The sequence below is a fragment of the Gymnogyps californianus genome, chromosome 5 (assembly GCF_018139145.2).
Source record: "Gymnogyps californianus isolate 813 chromosome 5, ASM1813914v2, whole genome shotgun sequence".
NCBI lineage: Eukaryota > Metazoa > Chordata > Aves > Accipitriformes > Cathartidae > Gymnogyps > Gymnogyps californianus.
The window spans coordinates 44,856,302-44,878,493 of NC_059475.1; the positions used below are offsets into that span (position 1 = coordinate 44,856,302).

Consider the following 22,192-nt stretch of genomic DNA (forward strand, 5'->3'; position numbering starts at 1 on the left):
GTCTCTGTGGGAGCGCTGGGCGCTGCCGGGGGGCAGGCGCGGGAGGACCCCCGCCGGCCGCGCCTGCCCCGGCCGCCTTGTGTTCGAGAAAACTTGGAAAGGGTGTCGGGTCGCGGCGGCCCGTATCTGACGGCACGTACGCCTTTCAGCCAGCGAAATTACCTCGGCAGCATTCCAGCTGCCGCTACGGGAAACGCGCTGACTACGCAGGAAAGGTGAAGCGCGACAGAGAGTCCGACATGTGACAGAACTGGATGCGAGCCTGAGAGGATACGGGAAGAAATGCTCCAAATCTTGGTTCTCTCAGTTTCTTAAAACTCATCCGCTCTGTAATACCTGTGCCAGCATCAACTGTAGGTGTGGAAAGATAACTTTGCTTGTGCATAGACTTTTGAGAGAATTTAAAAATCTGTTACATACTGATGCTGCAAAGGCTGAACATCAAAGTGAAGTTAATTGCAATTGTACATATAAGTTTTACAATTTTAAAAACCGTATTGAAATAAAATTGAGTACTGCCAGTATCTTGGAATAATGCACATAAGGTTATATAACAATGTTATATCTGAGCGTACAGAAATGTACACATGAAAGAGCAAAAGATGTGCCAAGAGAAATAAAGCCTAGGCTCCTCTTTGCATGCAGAATAGGGTCCCACTATAAACAGATTTATCAACAACCAAATCTAAAACACCACTCTCCCTTTACTCCATGACTAGCCATTTTCTCTGTCTCATAGCAGGGGTGAAAAACCAGTATCGTTTCTCTTTTCTTGAATCTGGTCATTGGGGAAATGTGACTGAGTCTTCTATTTCTCCTTGATTAGAGAGAAGGATCCCAGAGGGGCAGATGTTATTGAGAAAGTGAGACTGTTGAAAATTCCCAGCTGGACAATTCTTCTCCCATCCGGGACCACTGCTGCTTCACACACCTGCATGAGTGATTTGGACCTGCATAAACAACTCAGGTAAGCGCTGTGCTACTCCCACTGCAGATTCCCCTATCAGATTAGACCAAAATTCCCCAGGCAGTCAAGATGCAAGCTCTGAAGCAGCCAAACTCATCTGGCCTAGAACGATGCAAATGAAAGAAACTTATGTGCCTACATGTCTCCATATTTTAATACCTACTCAACAATTCCACATTGTTGGGCTGATGATGAGTCAAAGGACTTATGAGATTACTAAGTATCTTAATGTAACAGTATCAAGCTTTACGATTTGGTGCCCTGGGATGACTGAAGTGGCACCAAGAAAAAACAGTTTATGAAGCTAGTAGTTCTGCGTTTCTGGTTGCCTTTGTTGGATTGTATTGCATCAGCAAATGTGGCATGCTGGGATCGTGCCTGTGATAATAAACACAGTGAAATGGTCTTTTACTGTGACCGTTGCATGGTCATTTACTCAGCTCCAGCTTATTGGGGTTATGTTAAAAAAATCAATCTTGGGAGCTATTACCTTCAGTTTTGTAGGCTTGAGTGAATAAATGGGTCTGTGTAAAGCTTGAGGTCATCACAACTATGGCCAAGTGGTCTGACATGATAAATGACTTTCTGAGGTTCCCCGATTCAATCCATCTGCACGGCCAGTATGGCACTGAGGCAACCAAATCTCCGAGGCTGCCGATTCCGGGTGTTGAATCACAGTTTTCCCTGCCTTGGACATCAGAAATGTGCTTCAGCTTGACTGAGAGTTGATTTCACAGTGCAGGCTTTTGTTAGTCACTAATGCAGTGACTGCAAGTTGATGGGATAATACCTCGGAAAAAGACGTGCATCTAACTTGCTTGCAGACTTTAGGGAGTTACTGGGTGGCTCCAGGGGGTAGCTGGTCAACAGTCTTTTTGCTGAAGCACTAGGCTGTCAGTACAACTCCAGTGCATAGCCCTCCGTGAAGCCACTCGCTGAACATTTAAAGCCAAGAGGGATAACCATGAATCTTTAAGCTGCAAATCAAAATTTTCAAATGGCTGAAAGGCAGAGGAGCCATACCGCACATCTTGGAGGGGCTGAAAAGAGGAAAACATTCCAAAGCAGTTCACAGGCAGATGACGACAGTCATTTCCCGGGAGGTGACCACGGGTTCTTGCACAGTCCGTGGATCAGAACGGGCTGTGCGCCCAGGGAGCCCTGGAGCACCTGGTTTTGCCAGCCTCGACAGCTCCTGTTGGGTTACATCCATATTGCTGGGATTCTCATTGCTCAGCAGCACCAGCGCCAGCACCGTCCCGCGAGCAGCCATCTGGCATGAGGGTCAGGAATCACACGTGGCTCCGAAGCTACGGACTAGCCGCAACCAAGTTAAAGTTGACTGGACCTGAAGGTCACCGGTTCAGCAGCTAACGTCAAGACCCGAGGCTGCCAACCCTGCTGCTTCAGGAGCTCTGTCCTGCTAACCTACAGATACCAAGATAAGGCTAATAAGCGAAAACCAAAGTACAAGCTTTTTAAATTACTCAGTCCCTTCTTGGGTTTTAGGTACCTTGTTAAGACATGTACGTTTCTGGAATTACTAACTTGGTATGTGTCATTAGTGAGCTGCTGTGAAGTCAGGAGTTCTCCACCACCAACTGCAAGAACAGACACACCAAGTCAGAGTAAAGCAGAAACAGAAACCAAGTACTGGCAGGAAACCAGTGTTTCCACACGTGCTGTAGCAAACTGAAGTAACGTGTCTTCTGCGTTCATTGAACTCGACCGTAAGCTTCCTGCGTAATCTTCACCTGTAAAATATTCTCCGTATCAAAAGGTTATTTTAAGAGGCATCAGGCTGCAGCTGAACACTGTGGCCTTGGTAACGATCCTGATGGAACCGGGGAAAAACCCAAGCACCACGCTGTTACTGTTCTGTCTTTCGGGGCCGAGGGGAACGGGCACCCGGTAAGGCCGGATGGGGGCGGGCACAGGGACACCGCCCTGCGGAGCCGCCGCTGAGCCCCGGCGGCGGCCGGAACTGGAGGCGGCGGGCGGAAGCGGCGCTCCTTACAGCGCTCACCATAGAGCTGGAGGCGAAACATCCACCCCCACCCCCGAGCCTTTGGCATTTCCGGTTGGGTGCTCCGTCACATCCGGGCGGCTGAGATGCCGGTAAGGCGGGCGGGGGGAGGCGGGGGCCTGGGCGCTCCTCCAGGACTCGCCGCCCTCTGCGGGGCAGGGGAGCCAAGCGGGCCGGGGAGCGGGGGTGGGCGGCCCGGCCCTCCCCACCGCCGGGGGCCGCCCCTCACGGCGACGGACCGGCCCCCGCGATGGGGGAGGGGTGGCGCACCTGCCCCGCGTGGGGGAGGGGCGCGGCCCTAGCCGGGCCTCGGCGCTCCGCCCTGCCCCGTGGCGCCGGGGTCTCCCTCTCTCCCCCCGCCCCCCCTCCCCCCCCGGGCTCCGGCCGGTGTCCTCCAGGCTGCCCCCCGTGCCCTCCCGGCTGAGGCGTGGGCAGCCGGGCCTGGCAGCTCCGGCTCTCGTCCCCGTGGGTCGCTCGGGGCCCGCCCTCCCGGGTGCGGGCTGAAAGGGGGCAGCGGGTGAGCAAGCGGGAATATTCCCGAGCCCGGGCTTGCGTGCGTTGGTCTGAGTTACTCTGCTTTCACTGTGTTTATTATCTTGTCCCTTCACGGCAGAAGGTGAGGCTCCTGTACGGAGTATCTTGTGCCGCACTGTTTGCTGTCAGGAGTGCTAAAGGAAGGCTTTTAGGTTCTCTTTTTAGCTGATCCAGTATTCTCATTATTTTTTAATATATTCAGTAGATTTGTAATTGTGATGGAAGGGGGGGAAGAACTGTACATAGTTCACTTTCTTCTCCCATTGCTAGCGTCTTGAGTACTTTCCCAATAGGCAAAAATAGATACAAACTTGTTCTCATTTTCCCTTGTAGCCCAAAGAAGAAACATTGTATGGGTATTTGTGAAATAACTTCTAACCTACTAGGTTCATCAAGATATTTCACATAATCAGAAATGTAACATCTTAACAGACAGGAAAAGCAGAGGTTTCCTGGTGACAGGTTGTTTGTATATGGTTGCCTTTCATCAACAATTTGGATAATTCCACTGTTTTGCAGGCTGGGCATTCAGCCTCCTTGTCTCTTGCATGCTCTATGTGATTTTCAGTTGATCCTATAAGCTTCCAGGACAAACAGTTCAATTTTCCACTGAAAATGAGCTATTGCAAAGAAAATGTGGTAAATAGCCTTTGAAGATTAATTTTGCACTGTTAGGATGTGATTTTGCTCACTCAATGACAACAGAAATACAGGAACCTGGGTAAATGAGTTTTCCCAGTACTTCAAAGTATATTTTACAGTTACATGCAACATCTGCTCGCTTCTTTTTGCTTTGCTCTCATTTTTTGGTTCCTATCTCTTTATATTTCCTTTCTTCTTGTTTTAGGTTAAATTGAATATTTGCACAACACAGCTTCTTGCAGAAGGACCACCACACTGTTTTACACTTAGGAAAATATGAGAATAAGCAGGGAGTGTTGTTCTCTCTGAACTAAAAAAAAAATCTGTGCCTTGCTGAGGACAGCTGCAGGAATCGGACACTTGAATCAATGTTATCGGATGAGTTAGAATCCAAACCTGAGGTGAGCAATTATGAACTGGGTTTGGTTCCCAGGAACGTTTATGGGCAACACTTAGAAAAGGTTCAATGAGTTTACTCAGTTTTCTGCTTACATATTAATTCTCAAAATGGTTTCAGTGGCATCTTCTAATGCTTCCATGTTTTGATTTGAATAGTAAAAGATTAAAAAATATTGCAGTTTTTTTCCCCTCCTTTCAAGTGTCAGCCAATACTCTTGCCTGTTCTCAGGTTACATTTTTTTTTCACTATTATAATGTCCTTTCTGTTACAAGAATAAAATAAATTACTGTATTGACTACTTCTTTCCCTCAAACCAAATTGACTTTACTCCATTTTGGGGAGTCTGGATTATTCTGTTAGCATCAGCCAGTTCTGTTTTTTAAAGTACTCATGTTTCCATTAAGCAGTTGGCAGAAGTGGTAGGCAGCAGCACCCAGGGGATCCTGGTTGCTCGGTGTGAGGCTGCTGGACCGTTCCCAGGTTCAGCCGGTAGCACGGCTGAGCATGAATTGCAGTGATGCACACAAGTGCACGCAGTGCACACACAGCTGGCCACAAACAGATTAACACATACACAGGTAAAGTACCTTTAAAAGGTAAAGAAAAACAGCATGAACAACACTAAAGTTTGTTAGTGGAATATATCTATACCCTCATCACTCAACTCTCATGCATACTGACATTCACAGATGTCTCTGCGAGGCCTAAAGTCTTTCTGGGATCTGTGCCCAGACCCAGGGCTTTTCAGCCAGTTTCTGGCTGGAATTTTGGGGTTTTTCAGACTATGGTTGCCTCCTCCTCACATGTTAGTCAACTAGAAGTTCACTAGCAGTGCACTCACTTGTGGGTAGAATATTTAGGAATATGTTTAGTAAGTAGATAGAAGGGACTGCAGTGATCAAACACAGCAGTGTACTGACCAACAGCCAGCGAACATACGATTGGAGTCTCTTCTCTCCCCCCTGCCCATGGTTCTTTCTCCACTTACCCACCTTGATTCCTCCTTTGATCCTCCCCCTAAACATTGCATAATAAGTTTTACACATCCTGCAGTCCCTGTTACATTGAATAATAAGTTTGGTCTTTCCTATTAGACCCATTCAGATAACCCAAGACAATTTTGTTTTCTTACCAGTTACAAAAGTTCTGCTTGAACATCTTCAAGATTTCACTTCAGCAGTGGCCCATTGATCAGTGTCTGAGGAGTTCTGGTCTTTGTTACTCTTACCTATAATTTGCTAGATACAACAGTCTGCAGTTTGTTACATTCAACACAATTGTATCAGTGTGTTCAATTTATTACCTCTCCTGTTTCTTGCCTTTGTCTTTTAGGCTGAATAGCCATTAGCCAGCTATCTGTACATTCCCCCACTTAAAAGTGCAGAGGACTGTATCGCTTTGCATGCTTGCTTTTCTGGTTCTCAGCTTTACCGCTTCAGAATGCTAAGGTCCTAGAGCAGAGGACTTAGTACTGCTATGAAGTACCTTTTGGGGAAGTTTGCAAGTTCAAATTGAATTGTTTTTATTGAGTCTTCTGTTTCTGTCCCTTTTCAGTCCCTATGCAATACAGCAGGTATCTTAAACTGGTACTCTAAAGAGAATGATGATTACATGCTGGTAATTCATCACAGCCCAGGTGATGTGGTAAGGTATTTGTTTGTTAACAGAGCAGCCAAAGCCCTTTCAATCACACTATTCAGGAAAAGTAGCTGCAAATTCATAGTAGCCCTGAGTAGTCTCATCATGGGCTGCAAGGAGTTCCTTTCTCTTGCCTTGTGGTTGATATAACTTCTATCAAATTTTCTCCCAGTTCTGAATGATATGGTGGGGGGCTTTGTTACTTCAGTCTGTGAGTGGGTGGGTTCCCATAGATTATTTCTGACAGCCAAGGACCAGGATAGTTGGAATACTTGTTCCCTTGTTCCTCAAATAGGAGCTGTAAGTGGGCCTTGCCTTTTCTCGACTTGAGTAAGGTATTTGTTAATTAGGCATGTTTACATAATAGTCCTATTTCCCCATAGCAGAGTTGCATTTCCTTCCCAGCAAGCCCAGAACAGAGTAGGCCATTCTCCAGTAGGAACAGGCCTGATGCATGAAAGCTATGGTGGTTGCAAAGGGCATGCTTTCCATAGATGCTGTCTTCTAAACCATGTTCCTCAATCTTGATCAAGGCTATTTTTTACTACAAATTGGGATTCATTTGCATTGTGGATTACCAAAACTATACACACCCTCTTTCTGGTTCTGGTTGTGAAAGCTGAGTGTTAAATTAGCACTATTTTCTACTCCTTTGATGTGAAACTGGTAGATACCCTTTTTACACCTTTCTCAAATAGCAGTTCAAGTACCTCTGAAAGTCAATCATGGTTTTATATCCTCTGGTGAGCCATGGCACAATAATTCTTATAGCTACAGATGTTCTTTCATATCCCCTGCCATGTGAGAAAGGTATTAATTAAGAGCTAACTGTATTTGTGTGACATCTAGATAATATTAATCAAAGCACTATGGATGGATTGCATAAGCTTCTTTGCTACTGGTTTTATCCCTAAAGCAGCCACCAACGTGCCAGTAAATGTTTAATACTTGAGTGGAGGTGAATCCTCCTCTCATAGGAAGTTACAAAGTTGCTTGGAGACAGTTTGTGTGGGCAGATGGATCTGCTTTTTCTTCTGGAATCCCTGGCCCCAAAGCTGTGTTACCAGCATTTCCCAGGAAACTGGTAAGATCTGTATTTTGCATGCTTTAAGCCTTCAGGGTGATTTGTTACAATTGCAAATATTTCCAGCCACCTTCACCACCTGGTCCACTGGTAGCGCTAGCACAATCAAGTGAACTACAGGTCTGGTTTATAAATTGAATTGGCTATTGAAAAGGGGGTGGAGGGAGGTATTTTAGCCTCTCCTTTCTCTCCTCATCAGCGCCTCACAAGGGGAGACTCTTGTGAATGAATTAATGCCCCAGAGGTTATATGGGAGGAGGGCATCCCAGTTTCTAGCTAACAAGCCTCCTGCCCTCCCCACCCTTCAGCTCCACCCCCTCCTTTCCGCTCCACCCTTCCCCCTCTGTTAAATGTTCTTTTGACCTCTTTATTTTGTAGTGGTTTACTGACTTAATTTAGAACAGAAACAGTATCGATTGAAAACATGGTCCCTGCTGCTCTGGGAATCTAGTCTAGCTCTCCAGCTGTCCAGTGGGAGGATAGATCTGAATGTTGGTACTGGAGAACCTTCCTCCCCTGTCCCTCCCAGCCGCTCCCACCTCAAACAAAGCAGCTGCCTGACACTTGGCTTTTGAATCATCTGATGAAAGGAGTCTGTTATGGGACACAAACTTCAACCTGATCCATCCCAGATGGCCATATTTTCATTTGTTTCTGCAGCGCTTTGGGGTTCTTTTAAGGATCTCTAGGAGGGGTTCCCAGTTCTTTAAACAGATTTTTCGTTGTTTTCCTTCCGCCCGCCGCCTGCCCCCCCCCCCCAGGTCAGGGACATTATCTCCAAGCTTCTTGGTAACACAAGCATTCTGCACTGCTTGTGGTGATAGACCCTGGGATCATCCTGTCCAACTATCTCTTGTTGACCATCAGGGATGACAATTATTTGTTTAGTGACAAGAGCCAAGAAATATTTTACATTTTTAGTACATACACTGTCTACATAGAGGATTTTCAGTTATGTGGTGTTTCAGCAGAAGGAGTAAAAGGAGGGTATATTCAAGAAGGTGGTATGGCAGAGCCAAAACCAAAAATTCTTCATAGCAAGATGCAGCCGAACTTTGACTATTTTGTCCCTCCAAGGCTTATAGATTCTTTCTGTATGACTCACATCTGGCCCATAAAGTTTGAATCTCTAAGTCGAGGGTGCCTTTTGTAAATAATCAATATAAAAATTTGTTTCAAATTCCAAGGGATATCTTGGCTATAGAGTAAAGCCACCTCACACCTCTTATTGTTCCTTTTGTGTTCTGTTAATATTCTGTACATTCAGTTTCCCTAACTATTCCTGTTCAGGTGCCCCAAGATGTTCTGTCTGCTTGGTTACAAATTCTAGCACTTTGGCTGTATTTGCAGAAGGAACAAACTGTAGCATCCAGGAGATTCCTTCCCTCCTGATCCTTCAGACAAGAGACCACTGGACTGTTCACAGGTGCACGCAGAAGTGAGGCTGAGCCTGAACTGCAAATATGAACCCATGCACACATAGACAGTACAGACATGTATGGCTGTAAACACTAACACATGTCAGGACAGTACTTTTACAGGCACTCACAAACACAAATGGCATTCATGTGGAACAGGAAGACCACATATGGCCTAATCCCGTTCCTGCTCATCAAGTAACCAGGCTTGAAATTTGCTAGCATATCACACACATGCCCTCGCTCAGCTGACATGCATACTCACAGTCATGCATCTGTCCAGTCTCTGCCAAACCTTGAGTCCTTCCAGTATCCATCTCCAGGCCCTGGGCTTTTTAATCCAGCCTCTGGCCAGGATCTTGGGTTTCCAGATTGTGGTTTCCTCCTATTCACAGGCTAGTCCAACATGAAGTTAACTAGATGAACATACTCGGAAGCTATTCAGGAGCAAACAGCATTTGAGAAGACGACGGGATAGGCTACAGTGATGAGGCAGAGCAGTGTACTGACCTGCAGCCTGCTAATCTGGTCGACCCGTATTATCCCCCACCCCCTTCCTGTTCCCCATGGTTGTTCCTCTCCTATCCACCTTGATCCTTCCCCTAAACATCCATAAGTTTTTCACATTCCCACAGCCTCCTCTTAAGACATCTTAATAAGGTTTACCTGCTCCCAGAATTTCCCCCATATCCCATAAAAAGTTTCTCTTGTCTATGAGATGTGCTCTGGTAACCCATGGTAATATTGTTCCTATTTCTTACAAAGTTTCCAGTCGAATTTCTTCAAGGTCACACTCAAGTCATTCCTGTAATGGCCCATCCATCAGTGTCCCAGGAGTTCTGGTCTTTGTTACTCTCTCTTATCTGCCATTTGTTAGAGTTTGTGTATCTGCACATTTAATTTATCACCTCTCCTGTTCCTAGTCTGTCTTTTATGCTGAATAGCCAATTACCAGGTACCCTTACAATTTCCTATTTGCTTTCAGCTGCAAAACCAGATTAAAAGAAACTTAAGAAAGCATCACACTGTTTGTAATGAGTTTTTTTTCCATATTCCAGTTGCTGTAGTTGTCACAAAGATATTAAATGATTTTGAATAGGAAGGAAGGTTTATGAAAGTACTTACCTGTCAAGATACAACTGTCACATGAAAATTTTTATTTTCTCTGAATTATTTGATGTAGAGTTGGTGATTGGTTTGCTTTAGTTTATGGGAAGCATTGGGGTTTTTTATTCCAAATTTTAATAATGAGCATGATTCATGTCCTTTTGTTTACTTCTGCTTCTTTTGCCCCCTTTTAATTCTCTGTACTAGTTTGTTATTACTTTACAAAGAACATTAAAAGGATCTCTTTTCTTCTGAGCATCTGTTTGTGGCTGCTGCATTTTGCTTTTCCCTAGTGGCTTAACGTTGCTGTGTGGAAGTGGAGGGTTTGAAGCAAAGCTTTCCTATTGTAGGAGGAAAGTTTTATCTAAGGCTTTCTGTATAAAAATAGAAGAGTCCATAAAACAGGTGTTTCATGGTGGAGTAGGCAGCAGTAGGGATATGAACAGCATTTAAATGAAAGACAATCCAGTAATTTAGAACCATCTTGCTGCTCACATTTTTTAGTCCCAACTTCTTTCTTCTGGTTGCCTTGCTCTGTTATTCCTAACTGTCTTCTCTTTTTACCCCTCTTTCTCCTATTTTTTAATCTTAAGTTAGAATGCATGGCCTTGAGGGAGGGACTGTCTCTTATTGCCTATGTATTTTTTTGACAACATAAAAATAGTTCCCTCTTCTGACTGGGTCCTCTGGATAATCTTATAATATACCTAAGAGGAAAAAATGCTAACCTTTCAAACTGCAGTCTGGCTTGTGGCCTAGTTCAAGTGGCATAGTGCCATCTGAATGACTTCAAGACTTAATTTTTACCTTCATATTTGTCAGTGATGACAGGCTGCTCCTAAGGGTCCTCACTGACCAGGGCACAATACTGCAGCACCTGAGCATGGGAGGCAGAGATGGGTGCTGAAAACAGGGTCCATCCACAGCGCTGGATGAGACAAAGGGATGAACCAGGTCCAGGGTCTATCCAGAGTCCAGTCAGGAATAGCAGGATGTAGGGCTGGAGAAGCTGATGCAGTAAAAGTCTGAGGTCCATCCAGGAGACAGGGCTTCAGACAGGTAAACCTACAACAAAGCTCTTGGGAAGGGACTAGAGAGCACAGGCTGAGCTTAAATGGAGCCCCTGGGCAGAGGGTGTGGGTGGGGGCCCCAGGTGAGACCACTCAGGACAATTAAGGCCTCAGGGGTCTGGCAGCAGTAACTCTTGGAGGTAAAACTCTTTGAGGAAGCATCAGTATTTCCAGTGTTTTCATGAGAGGAAATAAGCATAGAGAAATCAGATCCCAAACTGTTAAGTTTTTCTTTGCAGTTTCTTTGATTTAATGAACTTTGTCCTGATGTAGGAGAGGCTCAAAAGGCTGGTATCTGCTATAGAAATAATTTGGAATTGGGTGCCAGTAGTTCTGAAAATTAAAGTCTAAGACAGTCACAACATACAAAATAAGAATCAAATTATTAGTGACTGTTGGGTTTTAATCACAAATATACCATGGGCGTATGGTGTATTTACTCTTTTACTTTTTTACTCTGTTTCTTTTGACACTGATGAACCATCTCACTGCACAGACAACACCATCTGGGCTCTGCATGAATGCATGCTAAAATATGTCACAATGAGGGTAGTAGCTTTTGAATAACTATCTTGTACAGTTTCCTTGTAAACGCCAAAGATAAAGGAAGTCTGTTGCATACAGTTGTTTGCTAGACAGCAGCAGAATGCAGGATCTTTATGTCAAGGAGTTTCCTAGAGATAAGGAATAGTGACTTGAGGGTTAAGTTTTTGGTGTATTGTTATTTTCCATATTTCTTTCATCTGTATTTTTCAAAATATTTTGAGAATGTGAGTATAGGAGTAAGTCTGTTTGACGGAACTTATAGCCAAATAAATAGATCCTATATATGGTTTTTGAGGGGCATTTTCTCTGAAACGTGGAGTATGTCTCTGGGTCTGTTACAGTTGACCCCTTTCAGTCTTTCTGGTCTCCGGAAGTTTAATTCCGTACAGGGGAGGGATTTGAGACCATGTTTGTTAAAAAAACTTGTGGAGTTCACAGAAGAATTAGTTCAGTCCATTGCAAAAGTTGGGCTGTGTTATCTCTTAACTCCCAGCAGCACTTACTTTGTTAAATCAGAATATTTTAGTATGGACTGCTGTGCCACTGGTAATGGAAAAAAGAGAGTCTCATTTCTGTGTCTGTGCCTTGGAGGTAAAGAGGAGTCCAGGACTCTGACAAAAGCTTGAGATGTTGTCAAGGGGACAGAATGAGTAAACAACACACATGCTTTGCTGCTCTGAACTTGGTTAAATACGGGAAGACTTTCAAGGGTGAGGAAAGGCATTTTTCTGACTTCCAGTTCCTTTTCAAATGTCAGGTTCCTTTTTTATAACTCAAGATATTTAGGAGTTAGCCAGAAGTAATTTTTGCATTGCCAGAGCGGACTGATGTTAAGGATAGCTACATCTGCTTGACTGAATGATCCAGGCATCTCTCACCTCCTGGGCCCACCAAGATGAGGGCTGCTCCCTATTTCTGCTCTTAGATCCAGCCACTAGTGAGGTTTAGTACAATTTTCAAATAGGTGCACACACACGCACTGTTCAGATGTGTCTGGCGCCAAGCAGATTAACACAGGTAGGACGCTTGCAGCTTTACCCACATAAACACAGGCAGCACAAAGTGCCTAATTGTGTTTCCAAGGGTTGCTGCCTAGAGAAAACCTTCATGGGTTTCTCCAGGATATGTCCCCACGCTTCTCGTTCTGCTTGCCAACTAGTCTGGCTTGGAGTTCACTAGCATATGACACACACACTCTAGAGAGCGGGATCACACAGGAAATAGTTAGGAATGGAGTTTAATAAGACAGGACGGACTGCGATTGTTAGGCTGCACCAGACGACTGAATCGACCAACTTCCTGCTTATATGTAATGGGCCTCTTTTATCCTCCCCTCTCCATTTTCCTGTGTTTGTTCTGCCCTGATCCACCTTGATCCCTTCCTTTTCCTGCCTTTGGCCTTTCCCTTAAACAATGCATAATAAGTCCTGTACAATCCCCCAAATCTCTTGTTCAGTCCCAAAGTCCTCCCCAGGGAATGCATCCCAGTATAAGTCCTATGCAATAGTCCCCCTTATTTTGCATAGTATTCTGGAGAGGGTTTCTTCTGTTGAATCCCCTTAGTGGGTGGGTTTCACACTAAGGACAATGGCTTTCATTGTCCATCTTTGATGGTCTTAGTAGTAGCTGATTTGGATGGATAAGGCTGTCTGTGCTCTCCCCCTTGTCATCCCAGCCTTGTTCCTCTGATCATTATCTGCCTATTTTGAATAGCCATTAGCTAGACATCTTTGCAACTAGTCTTTTGCTTGATTTTTATTTTAAAAAGGCCAACTTTCTTTCAGTTAAGTATTTAAAGACAATGATTTAAAAAAATACCTGTACCAAAGGCTGGGCATGGAAAACATTTACTTGGAAGGTTAGAGCGTAGTAAAGTATCAAGTGGTAAAAGATGAATTAAAAAGGAATATATGCCTTAAAACATGGCATATATTGGTAAAATTTATCTTGGTAAAAGGTTAATTAAAAAGGAATATAGCCTAAGTAGCCTTCAGAGTAGTCTGCAATGATCCAGAGCTGTTTATTGTATGTTAAAGAAATGAGAATTTTGTAGGTACTTCAGAGATGACAAATACAAACAATTCCTTCTTTGTCATTAATGTAAATTGAAAAGCTTCCATTTACTTTGATGTGTATTCATGGGATTATATTCAGTGTCTCCTAGAAGACAGTAGGGGGTAATGGACTGGGTTTAGTACCTTTCTAAATGATTTGTGTTGCTCTCGACCTAATCTTCAGTATCTTTTTTCAGCTGCTGGTTCAGTTTGTTCAGAATACTTCTATTCCACTGGGCCAAGGGCTGGTGGAATCGGAACCAAAAGACATCACCTGTCTTTCACTCCTTCCTGTTACTGAGACCTCAGAATGCAACAGACTCATGTTGCCAGGTAAAATCTATGCGGCAGATCTTTGCGAGCGTGTCCTTCATACAGCTGTCTTTACCGTGCCACTGTGGCCCACTGCCTCTTGCTGATAAGGCATTCCAGGGATGGAGGAACAAATTCAGAAGGGTGACTGAAACTTTCCTCATTTAACAGTGAAGTCTGAGTAGTTAGAAAATTCCTTCCTCCTCCAATCTCTCTCAAGTTCTGATTTTTTTCTAGAAAAATAACTTTATAGGTATCTTTTAGTCATAGTGTATTTATACTTATATTTACTCTGGTTTTGCTTTCTTCACTAGATGATGAAAGAGATCTCACTTCTCCAAGTCACACTAATTCTTCCAAAGATATTTCTTCATCTGCTGTCTTGAGAAGTCTCCAGGTAAATGTGGGCCCTGATGGAGAGGAAACAAGGGCACAGAATGTACAGAAACCATCTGAACTTCTGTCAACTCCAGAGACTTCCAGTTTATTGCAAGACCTCCAGCCCAGTGACAGCACTTCATTTATTCTTCTCAACCTAACAAGAGCAGGTAATTCTCCTTCTGTTTGTCATCTGGCTGGATATGTCTCAGACAGCAGAATGTAGGAGATACAAGTACAACTCTGTCCCTGCTGTGTATAAAGGGGAAAGATCATGAAATTTGCTGGGCATTATTGGATATTTCAGGAGCATTTAATCATCAACAGCTTTCTACAATGTAGAGGTCAGTGAAGACTTTTTCAGTGCAGCTATTGCGTTTATGCCATGAACACTAGCAGCCTCTGGGAAGCAAAAGAAATTTTCCTCTGTTACATTATCCTTCTGTTTCATGAAGCTGTCTTCTTTTCTAGGGCTGGGGTCTCCAGCAGAGCACTTGGTGTTTGTTCAAGATGAAGCAGAAGATTCTGGGAATGACTTTCTCTCTCATGATAGCACAGACAGCAGTACCCCGTGGTTCCTACGAGTGCAAGAATTGGCCCATGACAGTTTAATTGCTGCCACTCGGGCACAGCTCGCTAAGAGTGCCAAAGCAAGCAATAATGGTAGGAAGTCCCCTGATGCTGTCTCAAAAGTTGAATGTTCCATACAAGGCCCCTGGTTTCAGCTTGTTTCTTCCTCTCTTTCACTCTCTTTTGCTTTTAATCTGTTCTGACATCTTCAAATCATCAGTGACGGAATTATACAGAACAACCATGTATTTTTTCTGCAATTTAAATAGGCTCCTCAGTTTTTCTCAGGGAATGAGCTTTAGTGGAGCCAGCAGTTCCATTGTAGTCCACTTGTTCTCTGGTACATGTAAAGAGTATCTTCTTTCTGACTGCAGCTGCTTGTATTTCAACTTTCATTTTCACTTTCAGGTGTCTATTTTTAATGCATACTGTAATTCATACTTTCTTTTTAGCTCCACTGGGTTTGGATATCAGCTTTCTGGAGAATACGTGATTGGATTTAGTTAAATGCTTTGTGACTTAATTATTTTAATAAATAATTGCAAACAAACGCAATATCTCTTTTTTAAGCTAAGGTGTTTTTAAAAGAGTTATCCTGGCTGATACTTAAAATTGGTTGGTTGATATTGATATAGAGACCATTTTTACAATTTTTGATGCATTGGCTTTCTGTTCTTCTTGTGATAAGCCTCATCTGGTAGCAGCTGATCTGCTACAGATAGCTTGTTGGGAATAGTTTATGGGCCTGGTAAGGTTTGCAGATCTGTGTCTGATCCCTGTTACGGGCTAGGCAGCGGCACGTAGGACACGGTAAACAATTAGTAACCAGGCACATACCTGCTTTACATTCCTGTATTATACATAATGCTGTTTTTATCTATTAAATTTGACACATTATAGTAATCTGTATCTTTTTTAGATTTTGGTGGGCTTTTTCTTCCAGGTGAAAATGTTCATCTTTGCTCAGGCGATGGGCAGCCGAAAGACTCTAGCCCCATTCCTCATTTATCTCGCGTGGAAAGAAAGCTGAAGTGCACAGTTGAGGGCTGCGATCGGACATTTGTGTGGCCAGCTCACTTCAAGTATCATCTGAAAACACACCGGTGAGCAGAATAAAGCTATATGTTGCAATGACTTTGAAAAACTGTGCTCTGTATTTGGGACAGTGTTAGTTTTTGACATCAACAAGCTGTGAAAACCTGGTATTATTCTCAGAAAAACTAGGCCTGTTGCTTGCTTTAGGTCATTTATGTTGAAACACTTTGACCAGGTTTAGATTATTTTTGCAGGTCCTTGTTAGTGTTCGGTTTAGAATATTTGTATTTTAACAGGTGCTCAATAAAGAGCATCACTATCACTTCTGTGGTATAGTGAACATTAGAACTTGTAGGATGCTGTCATATTTTTATATATCCTTGAACAAAGTTGCTTGCTCTAACAAATGACCCTAATCTTTTTTAGCTAAGAAAATGGCAGTCTCTAAGTGAAATTGTAGACGAGAAGCTTAAAAACTGGGAAGGACTCCAATAGACATGAGACCATCATCTTGCCCTGAGACAGGGCCAGCAGTAATTGCATATGTTATATGTATACATACAGTAATTTTTGATCCTCTAGTGACTGAAATTCCACAACATTCCTATATAATCTGTTGCACTGCTTTACTAAATCATTCTGGATAGGCAATAGGCAAGGTAATATGATGAAAAGATACTACCTGAACAAATTCTTCCAGTGGACCACCCAGACTCTAGTTCCTTGGGACTAATGTAGCTCACTCAGTTCGGTTGAGTCTCTCTGTTTTCTGATATAATTAATTTTGGTTTAACTGTTTCTGCTTTTTATTTAATCAAAAAAAGAAGTCAAGTGTTCATGAAAAATACATTGCAGTAGCTGGTAATGAAACAGCTATTTTGTTGCTTTCCAGGAACGACCGCTCCTTCACTTGCCCAGCAGAAGGCTGTGGAAAAAGTTTCTACGTCTTGCAGAGGCTGAAGGTGCACATGAGAACTCACAATGGTGAAAAACCCTTTGTGTGCACAGAGCTGGGCTGTGGGAAACAGTTCACGACAGCCGGAAACCTGAAGAACCACCTACGAATTCACACTGGTGTGTTTTAGGCCTCACCTATTTGTGGTCTGCAGAGGTGGGGTCTTTACTGAGGAATAAACCTCTTCCTCCTCCGTCCTCAAACTTTTGAGAATATTACGTTGTTTATCTGTGCCCTTCATTAATGTCCCTTTTCTATGAATTCACATTGATCTATAGGTCAAATTAATCAACTGCTTACCCCCTTTACTATCCTGTATAATTTCACACAGGTTTCACCCTTCAAATACTATATGATGATGCTGTACTCTGCTCAGACCCATGCTCTGAAGATTCCCTTCCGCCCTCAAGTTGTTTGATGGAGGGAGGGGTGTGTGTTGTTTTGGGTAGAAACTAAGCTGTTCCCAAGGGAATAGTTAGTGAACACGACTGCTGTAATTGTTTTTTATAAAGAAGCTATTTTAAATTCCTGAAAGGCACAATAGCTTAGATATTTCTCCAGTGTGGAGTCCTGGTGGACGCAGTTGTAGCTGTACTAACATCTGGCTGAATCTGACCAGCTTATGTTACCTATGCTGTTTGTCAAATGACTACATTTGGGAAATTTAGGGCAATGAGGAATACAGTGGAATGAATAGCAAAAATACAGTAGCAAAGTCTAGTAGGAAAAGGCAATAATTAGAAGACAGCATTTTGGCATGCAAACTGCTCTGTTTGTGCTAATGCTAATTCGGGATGTTACCATATGCTGGAGCCTATGTACTCTTAACTCATGCTCAGCTTTTTATATTAAATAAAACAAGAACCTTTATTTCATAGTGCTGTATTTTATACATGGTTTGTTTACGCTGTCTCCTCTGGAGAATTTGATCCTGCCTTGTCAATATTTTTAGAAGTTGGTGTACCAGCCAAAGTCTTGACAACTGCATAAAGTGCTTTAGGTGTTTTTATCCTAGAAAGTTGTTTGAGAAAGGCACACAAGTTACTGCTGAAATGATCAGCAATTTAATAGTTAGCAAAGTTCATAGTGAATATTCTGGTGGGTTTGTTTGTTTGTTTTTTAAGCCTCAGGGTTATCACACCACTTAAACAAATGGCCCGGTTCAAGCCTCTCAGAATATTGTTAAGAGATTCCCTGATGGCCTAGGAAGGTAGCATTGCATTACAGTTGGTTAACATTTCAAAATAACCTTGACAACTGTGAGAGCACAAGGCCTCTCTAGTAAAATGAAATCGCAAATTATGTGGGCCGCCAGCAGCTGTTTATGCCTTCTGCCTTACTTAAACACTACCGTATGGTATGTAGTTTGTAGATACACATGGGAAAAGGTTGCTATTTTAAAGACTTTGCAGTCTAGCTAGAACACATGGTTTGGGGGCAGATGTTGGGATGTAGTTACAAATTATATATACCAATAATAAAATTTTGAATGTGTAGTTACAGCAGCCATAGTTTTTGCAGTTTTCTTTTGCACTTAAAGCTCCCAGCCAAGGTGCAGATAAAGTTAATAGGCCCAGCTGACACATGCACAATCCTCCATGATAGAGTGTTCTGCAACCAACAGAGCAGTAGCTTCTGGAGGAGTAAATAATAACTTTCTTAACTGCAAGTTGATAATGTGCAATTAAGAGTTTGAGCAGACCAAAGGTGTTGCAAAACTGCCGGTGTAAATAGACCTAGGGTTTCTTACAGATGGAACTGTGTGCTGTTATTTTTGTCAATGGTAGTTCTTCTTCCTTCTTTCCAAGTTTTAAATATTTATAACATTTATGTTGTTATATCAATCAACATCTCAAACATAACAGTGTTTGAGAATCTGCTACGTATTTCAGCTTTGTAACACCAATCAGAACATGCTGTGTTGATCCTTGTTGCTCAGATCTGTTGAATGCTATAGTAGGTAAGAAGCTGAGAAATGAACTGTAGGGAGAGGACTTCTAAAGGCAAAATCACAGTAGAAACAACTTTAAAAACAAGTTTACTCTGAAAGAACTATATATATGTTAGACAATAAAATAGCTAAAATAGCTTGCTTAATCTCCTGTGGACTTGCTGTTACTCTGATAGAGTAGTCTAGTTAAAGACTTGAAATCGTAGTGTTAAACATGGTATATTGAATTCTTTAGTGGGATGTTGCAGGCAAAAGTTACCTCTAGTTTTATTTAAGGCTTTATTAAGAGGGTGTTTAGAATAGATTAATTACATTGCATTGCATTAGTGTAGTGACCTCTCAGTTTATCATCATTTAGACAAATACAAAAATAGCTGTGGAGATACATAAACATAACAAATTTCAGCCTATGAGAACAAATTGTGCCTTGAATTACCGTTCCTCCACACATAAATATAAATGACTGACACATCTCTCATGGGATTTTGGCAAGTTCAGCCTGATCTGAAATAAAGTATAGAATCTGATATGAAGGGAAATACAGTTAATGGGATTTTTGGCACTGAGAGGCAGAAGGGAACAGGATCCTGGGAGTATGTGAAGCAGAAAGCTGGTTGTAAAGAACTGCATATAGAGGATATATCATAGTCCAAGTACTTTTATTTTACTGTTTTGGTATTTATATACTTGGAAGATCTATTTAGAAACAGTGGACCCTTGCTTCACTTTCAGTGAATGATGATCTAAGAATATTTCAGAAAGAATGTCAGTGTTTCCTCTTGAAAGCTGATGAAGAGAACGCTTTAAAAGCCTTAGGAAGCATATGTGTAATTTCCGTTGAACTTTGTCGCATGTAAGGCCAAAAGGGAGAATGGGGTAGAGATCTCCAGGCTGTTCCCAGGGACTTGGACAATCAGATCAAGTTGTGATCCCAAAAGCTAAGAACTTACTTTTCCCTTGTAGGGGAAAAACCCTTTCTGTGTGAGGCACAGGGATGTGGTCGCTCCTTTGCCGAGTACTCCAGCCTTCGGAAACATTTGGTTGTTCACTCAGGTAAGAGTCTTCATGTGACATTCTGTGACCTATCTGAGAAAAGATCTTTATTGTAGGACTTTAGTTTGATTTCCTTAAGAAAAATCCCCTGGTTTCTACAGGACTTCTGGTCATAGTGTTTCACGACTTCCTTTGTGGTGCCTGTAGCCTGTACACTTTAATCTTTTCTGTTGTTTCTGTTTTTAAATTTTATGTTTCTAAATTCAAATTACATTTTTAAAATTTATTTTTAAAATTGTTTCTAGAACGTCATGAAGTTGGATATCTCTTTTATAGCTTCCATTTTCTTATTTAAATGAGAGAATCTAGCACCTCTATATATTAATGAAAGCCATTCAAATCTGAAATCTCTCATGAGTGGGTTTCTGCCATAGGTAGGGTTTTCCTTTATTTTTTAATACTATATACTTGTAATTGGACAAAGCATTAGATGGAAATGTATTTCACAAGTGTTTCAAAGCTTCTGCCTTCTGTTTTGATTGATCTATCTTAAATATCATCAGCACATGATGAATATAGCATGTTTGGGGAAGGGGAGAGTTTATTGGGGTAGTAACTTTTGGGACTACCTGAGTTCTCCACGCTTTTTCTTTCCTGTCTCCTTGGCTTCCATGCTATTGAGCTCACACGTATGGACATCATACTTCTTGTATTGTGAAAATGATAGACTGCTGTGTGAAATGGAAATCCTTTCAGAGTGACAAGTCATCATCTCGTCTCTGCTCAGTAATGTGTAAACCATATGCTGCAATTTGTTGTGTGATGGCAGGCGATAGCTTCCTTGCCTCTGCTTCCTTGCTTTTGGTCATTTTATTCTAGGTGTGGGACATAAAATATTTCCATGTCACTAAGAGATTCCAAATAACTTGTTGCCTCTCATAAATCAGACTTGAAGACTTTATGTTACTCTCCAGACTTGACTTTTCCAACAGCTGGCAATACTGATATCTAAAACTCTTCTGTTCTAGAAGCTTATTGCTCTCCAGGAAACAGGAATATTTCTCATTTGTTTTTTCACTGATAATTAACACCAGTGGTGTCAACAGCCATTTCAAGACAGTATTATTGGCTTCTTGGTTGATGAGGTCTTTATTCCCAATTTGGTAATTCTTGGGATATTTTTTCACCCTTCTGCTCCAAGGAGTGAAGCCCCATCAGTGCCAAATTTGTGGGAAGACATTTTCCCAGAGTGGTAGCAGAAATGTGCATATGAGGAAACACCACTCCCGAATTGGAACAGCTGGCAGCAGAGAGCGGGAACAGCCAGGTAAGGAAGGGAGGGCACTCTCTGGGGGGGAAAAGTGCAGGAAAGAATTAGTGGATGGTCAAACAAAAGGGAAGATGTTTGTCCTGAAAATACGAGTCCACAAGCCAGTAAGGAATAAAAGACTGTTCCCTTGGAGATGAGGATGGATTGCTCATCCTGCCGTTTTCTAGGATAGAAGACAAAGGTATATTTCTGTATTGGGGTCAGGGGGTAGACAGGTTTACTGTTTTCAAAATTAACATGAATCTAGTATCTTTTTTTTACATGGAATTTGTGCCCTTTGTTATGTATTCTTGTTGTAAGCAGCCTGTTTTTTTATGCAATGTGAATTATTTAGAGAAAGCCAAGCCTGCATGAGATCCCGCCATACTAAGGCTCAAAACAATAAATATAGGAGTTACCATCCATTGGAGCGCCGGATGCCCAAAGAGTAGGAACGGATAAAATATGTGTCTAGGGAAGAAGTCTATGTGACTTGAAGGAGGGCAGGGATTGTATCTTATATCGCAGTATCATTACATCATGGGAATTTTGTTTTATCCTTTTTTTCACCGTAGAGTCACTGATGGGCAGCAGTTTGCTGGAAGACTCTACAGTGCATAGTAAGAATCTCATCTCCATGAACTCTCAGCCCAGCCTTGGTGTTGAGTCTCTGCACCTGCCAGACACTGAGTCTATTATTGGAGTAGAGGAGGGTGAGACCAGCTGCTCTTTTTTCCGCCCTCTTATTTGTGGTGACTGAAGTGGGATCGATCATTCCTCCTAGAGGCTCACCATGTTGCAGTGGGATGAGTGAACATTGCTTTAACTGTGCACAGAGCGGGTGGGTAGATGGAGAATGAATCATAAAACTGGAGTTGGAGAAGACCTACCGGACCAAGTTTCTCTCTTGCAGAGCTTAAAAGGTGAAGTCTGCTGCTTAGGTGTCATTTAGCCCATGTCGTGGAACGCCATTTCAAAACTGTTCATGCAGTCCATTCTCCTAAAGCCTAAAGTGTTTGTTTTGCTGGAGCACCTAGGAGCCCCAGTTAAGGACCAGGACCTCATTGTGCTAGGCACTGTACAAACTTTCAGTATCTTGAGCAACAGGCCTTCCTTCCATCCTTTACCTTCAGAGACTATATTCTAATACATCTCACTGTCAGAAGCTGACTTACTGTCTGAAATAAATGTACTACTTGATAT

At 42.5% G+C, this 22,192-nt stretch overlaps 1 protein-coding gene across 5 annotated transcripts; it reads left to right on the plus strand.

The window, feature by feature from the left end:
• The first annotated feature begins 84 nt into the window (after window positions 1-84).
• Window positions 85-22,192, plus strand: ZNF410 (zinc finger protein 410). Of its 5 annotated transcripts, none has more exons than XM_050897886.1 (11): window positions 85-357; window positions 827-967; window positions 4,375-4,570; window positions 13,684-13,819; window positions 14,113-14,346; window positions 14,648-14,839; window positions 15,690-15,849; window positions 16,674-16,855; window positions 19,651-19,740; window positions 20,882-21,007; window positions 21,565-22,192. In XM_050897886.1, the coding sequence occupies exons 3-11, from the start codon at window positions 4,538-4,540 to the stop codon at window positions 21,747-21,749; spliced, it is 1,338 nt and encodes a 445-aa protein (XP_050753843.1). In that variant the 5' UTR covers window positions 85-357; window positions 827-967; window positions 4,375-4,537; the 3' UTR covers window positions 21,750-22,192. The 5 variants fall into 5 exon arrangements, with proteins under 5 accessions (XP_050753843.1, XP_050753844.1, XP_050753845.1 ...); XM_050897887.1 differs by having other exon boundaries at window positions 85-353; XM_050897888.1 differs by lacking the exon at window positions 85-357 and having other exon boundaries at window positions 784-967.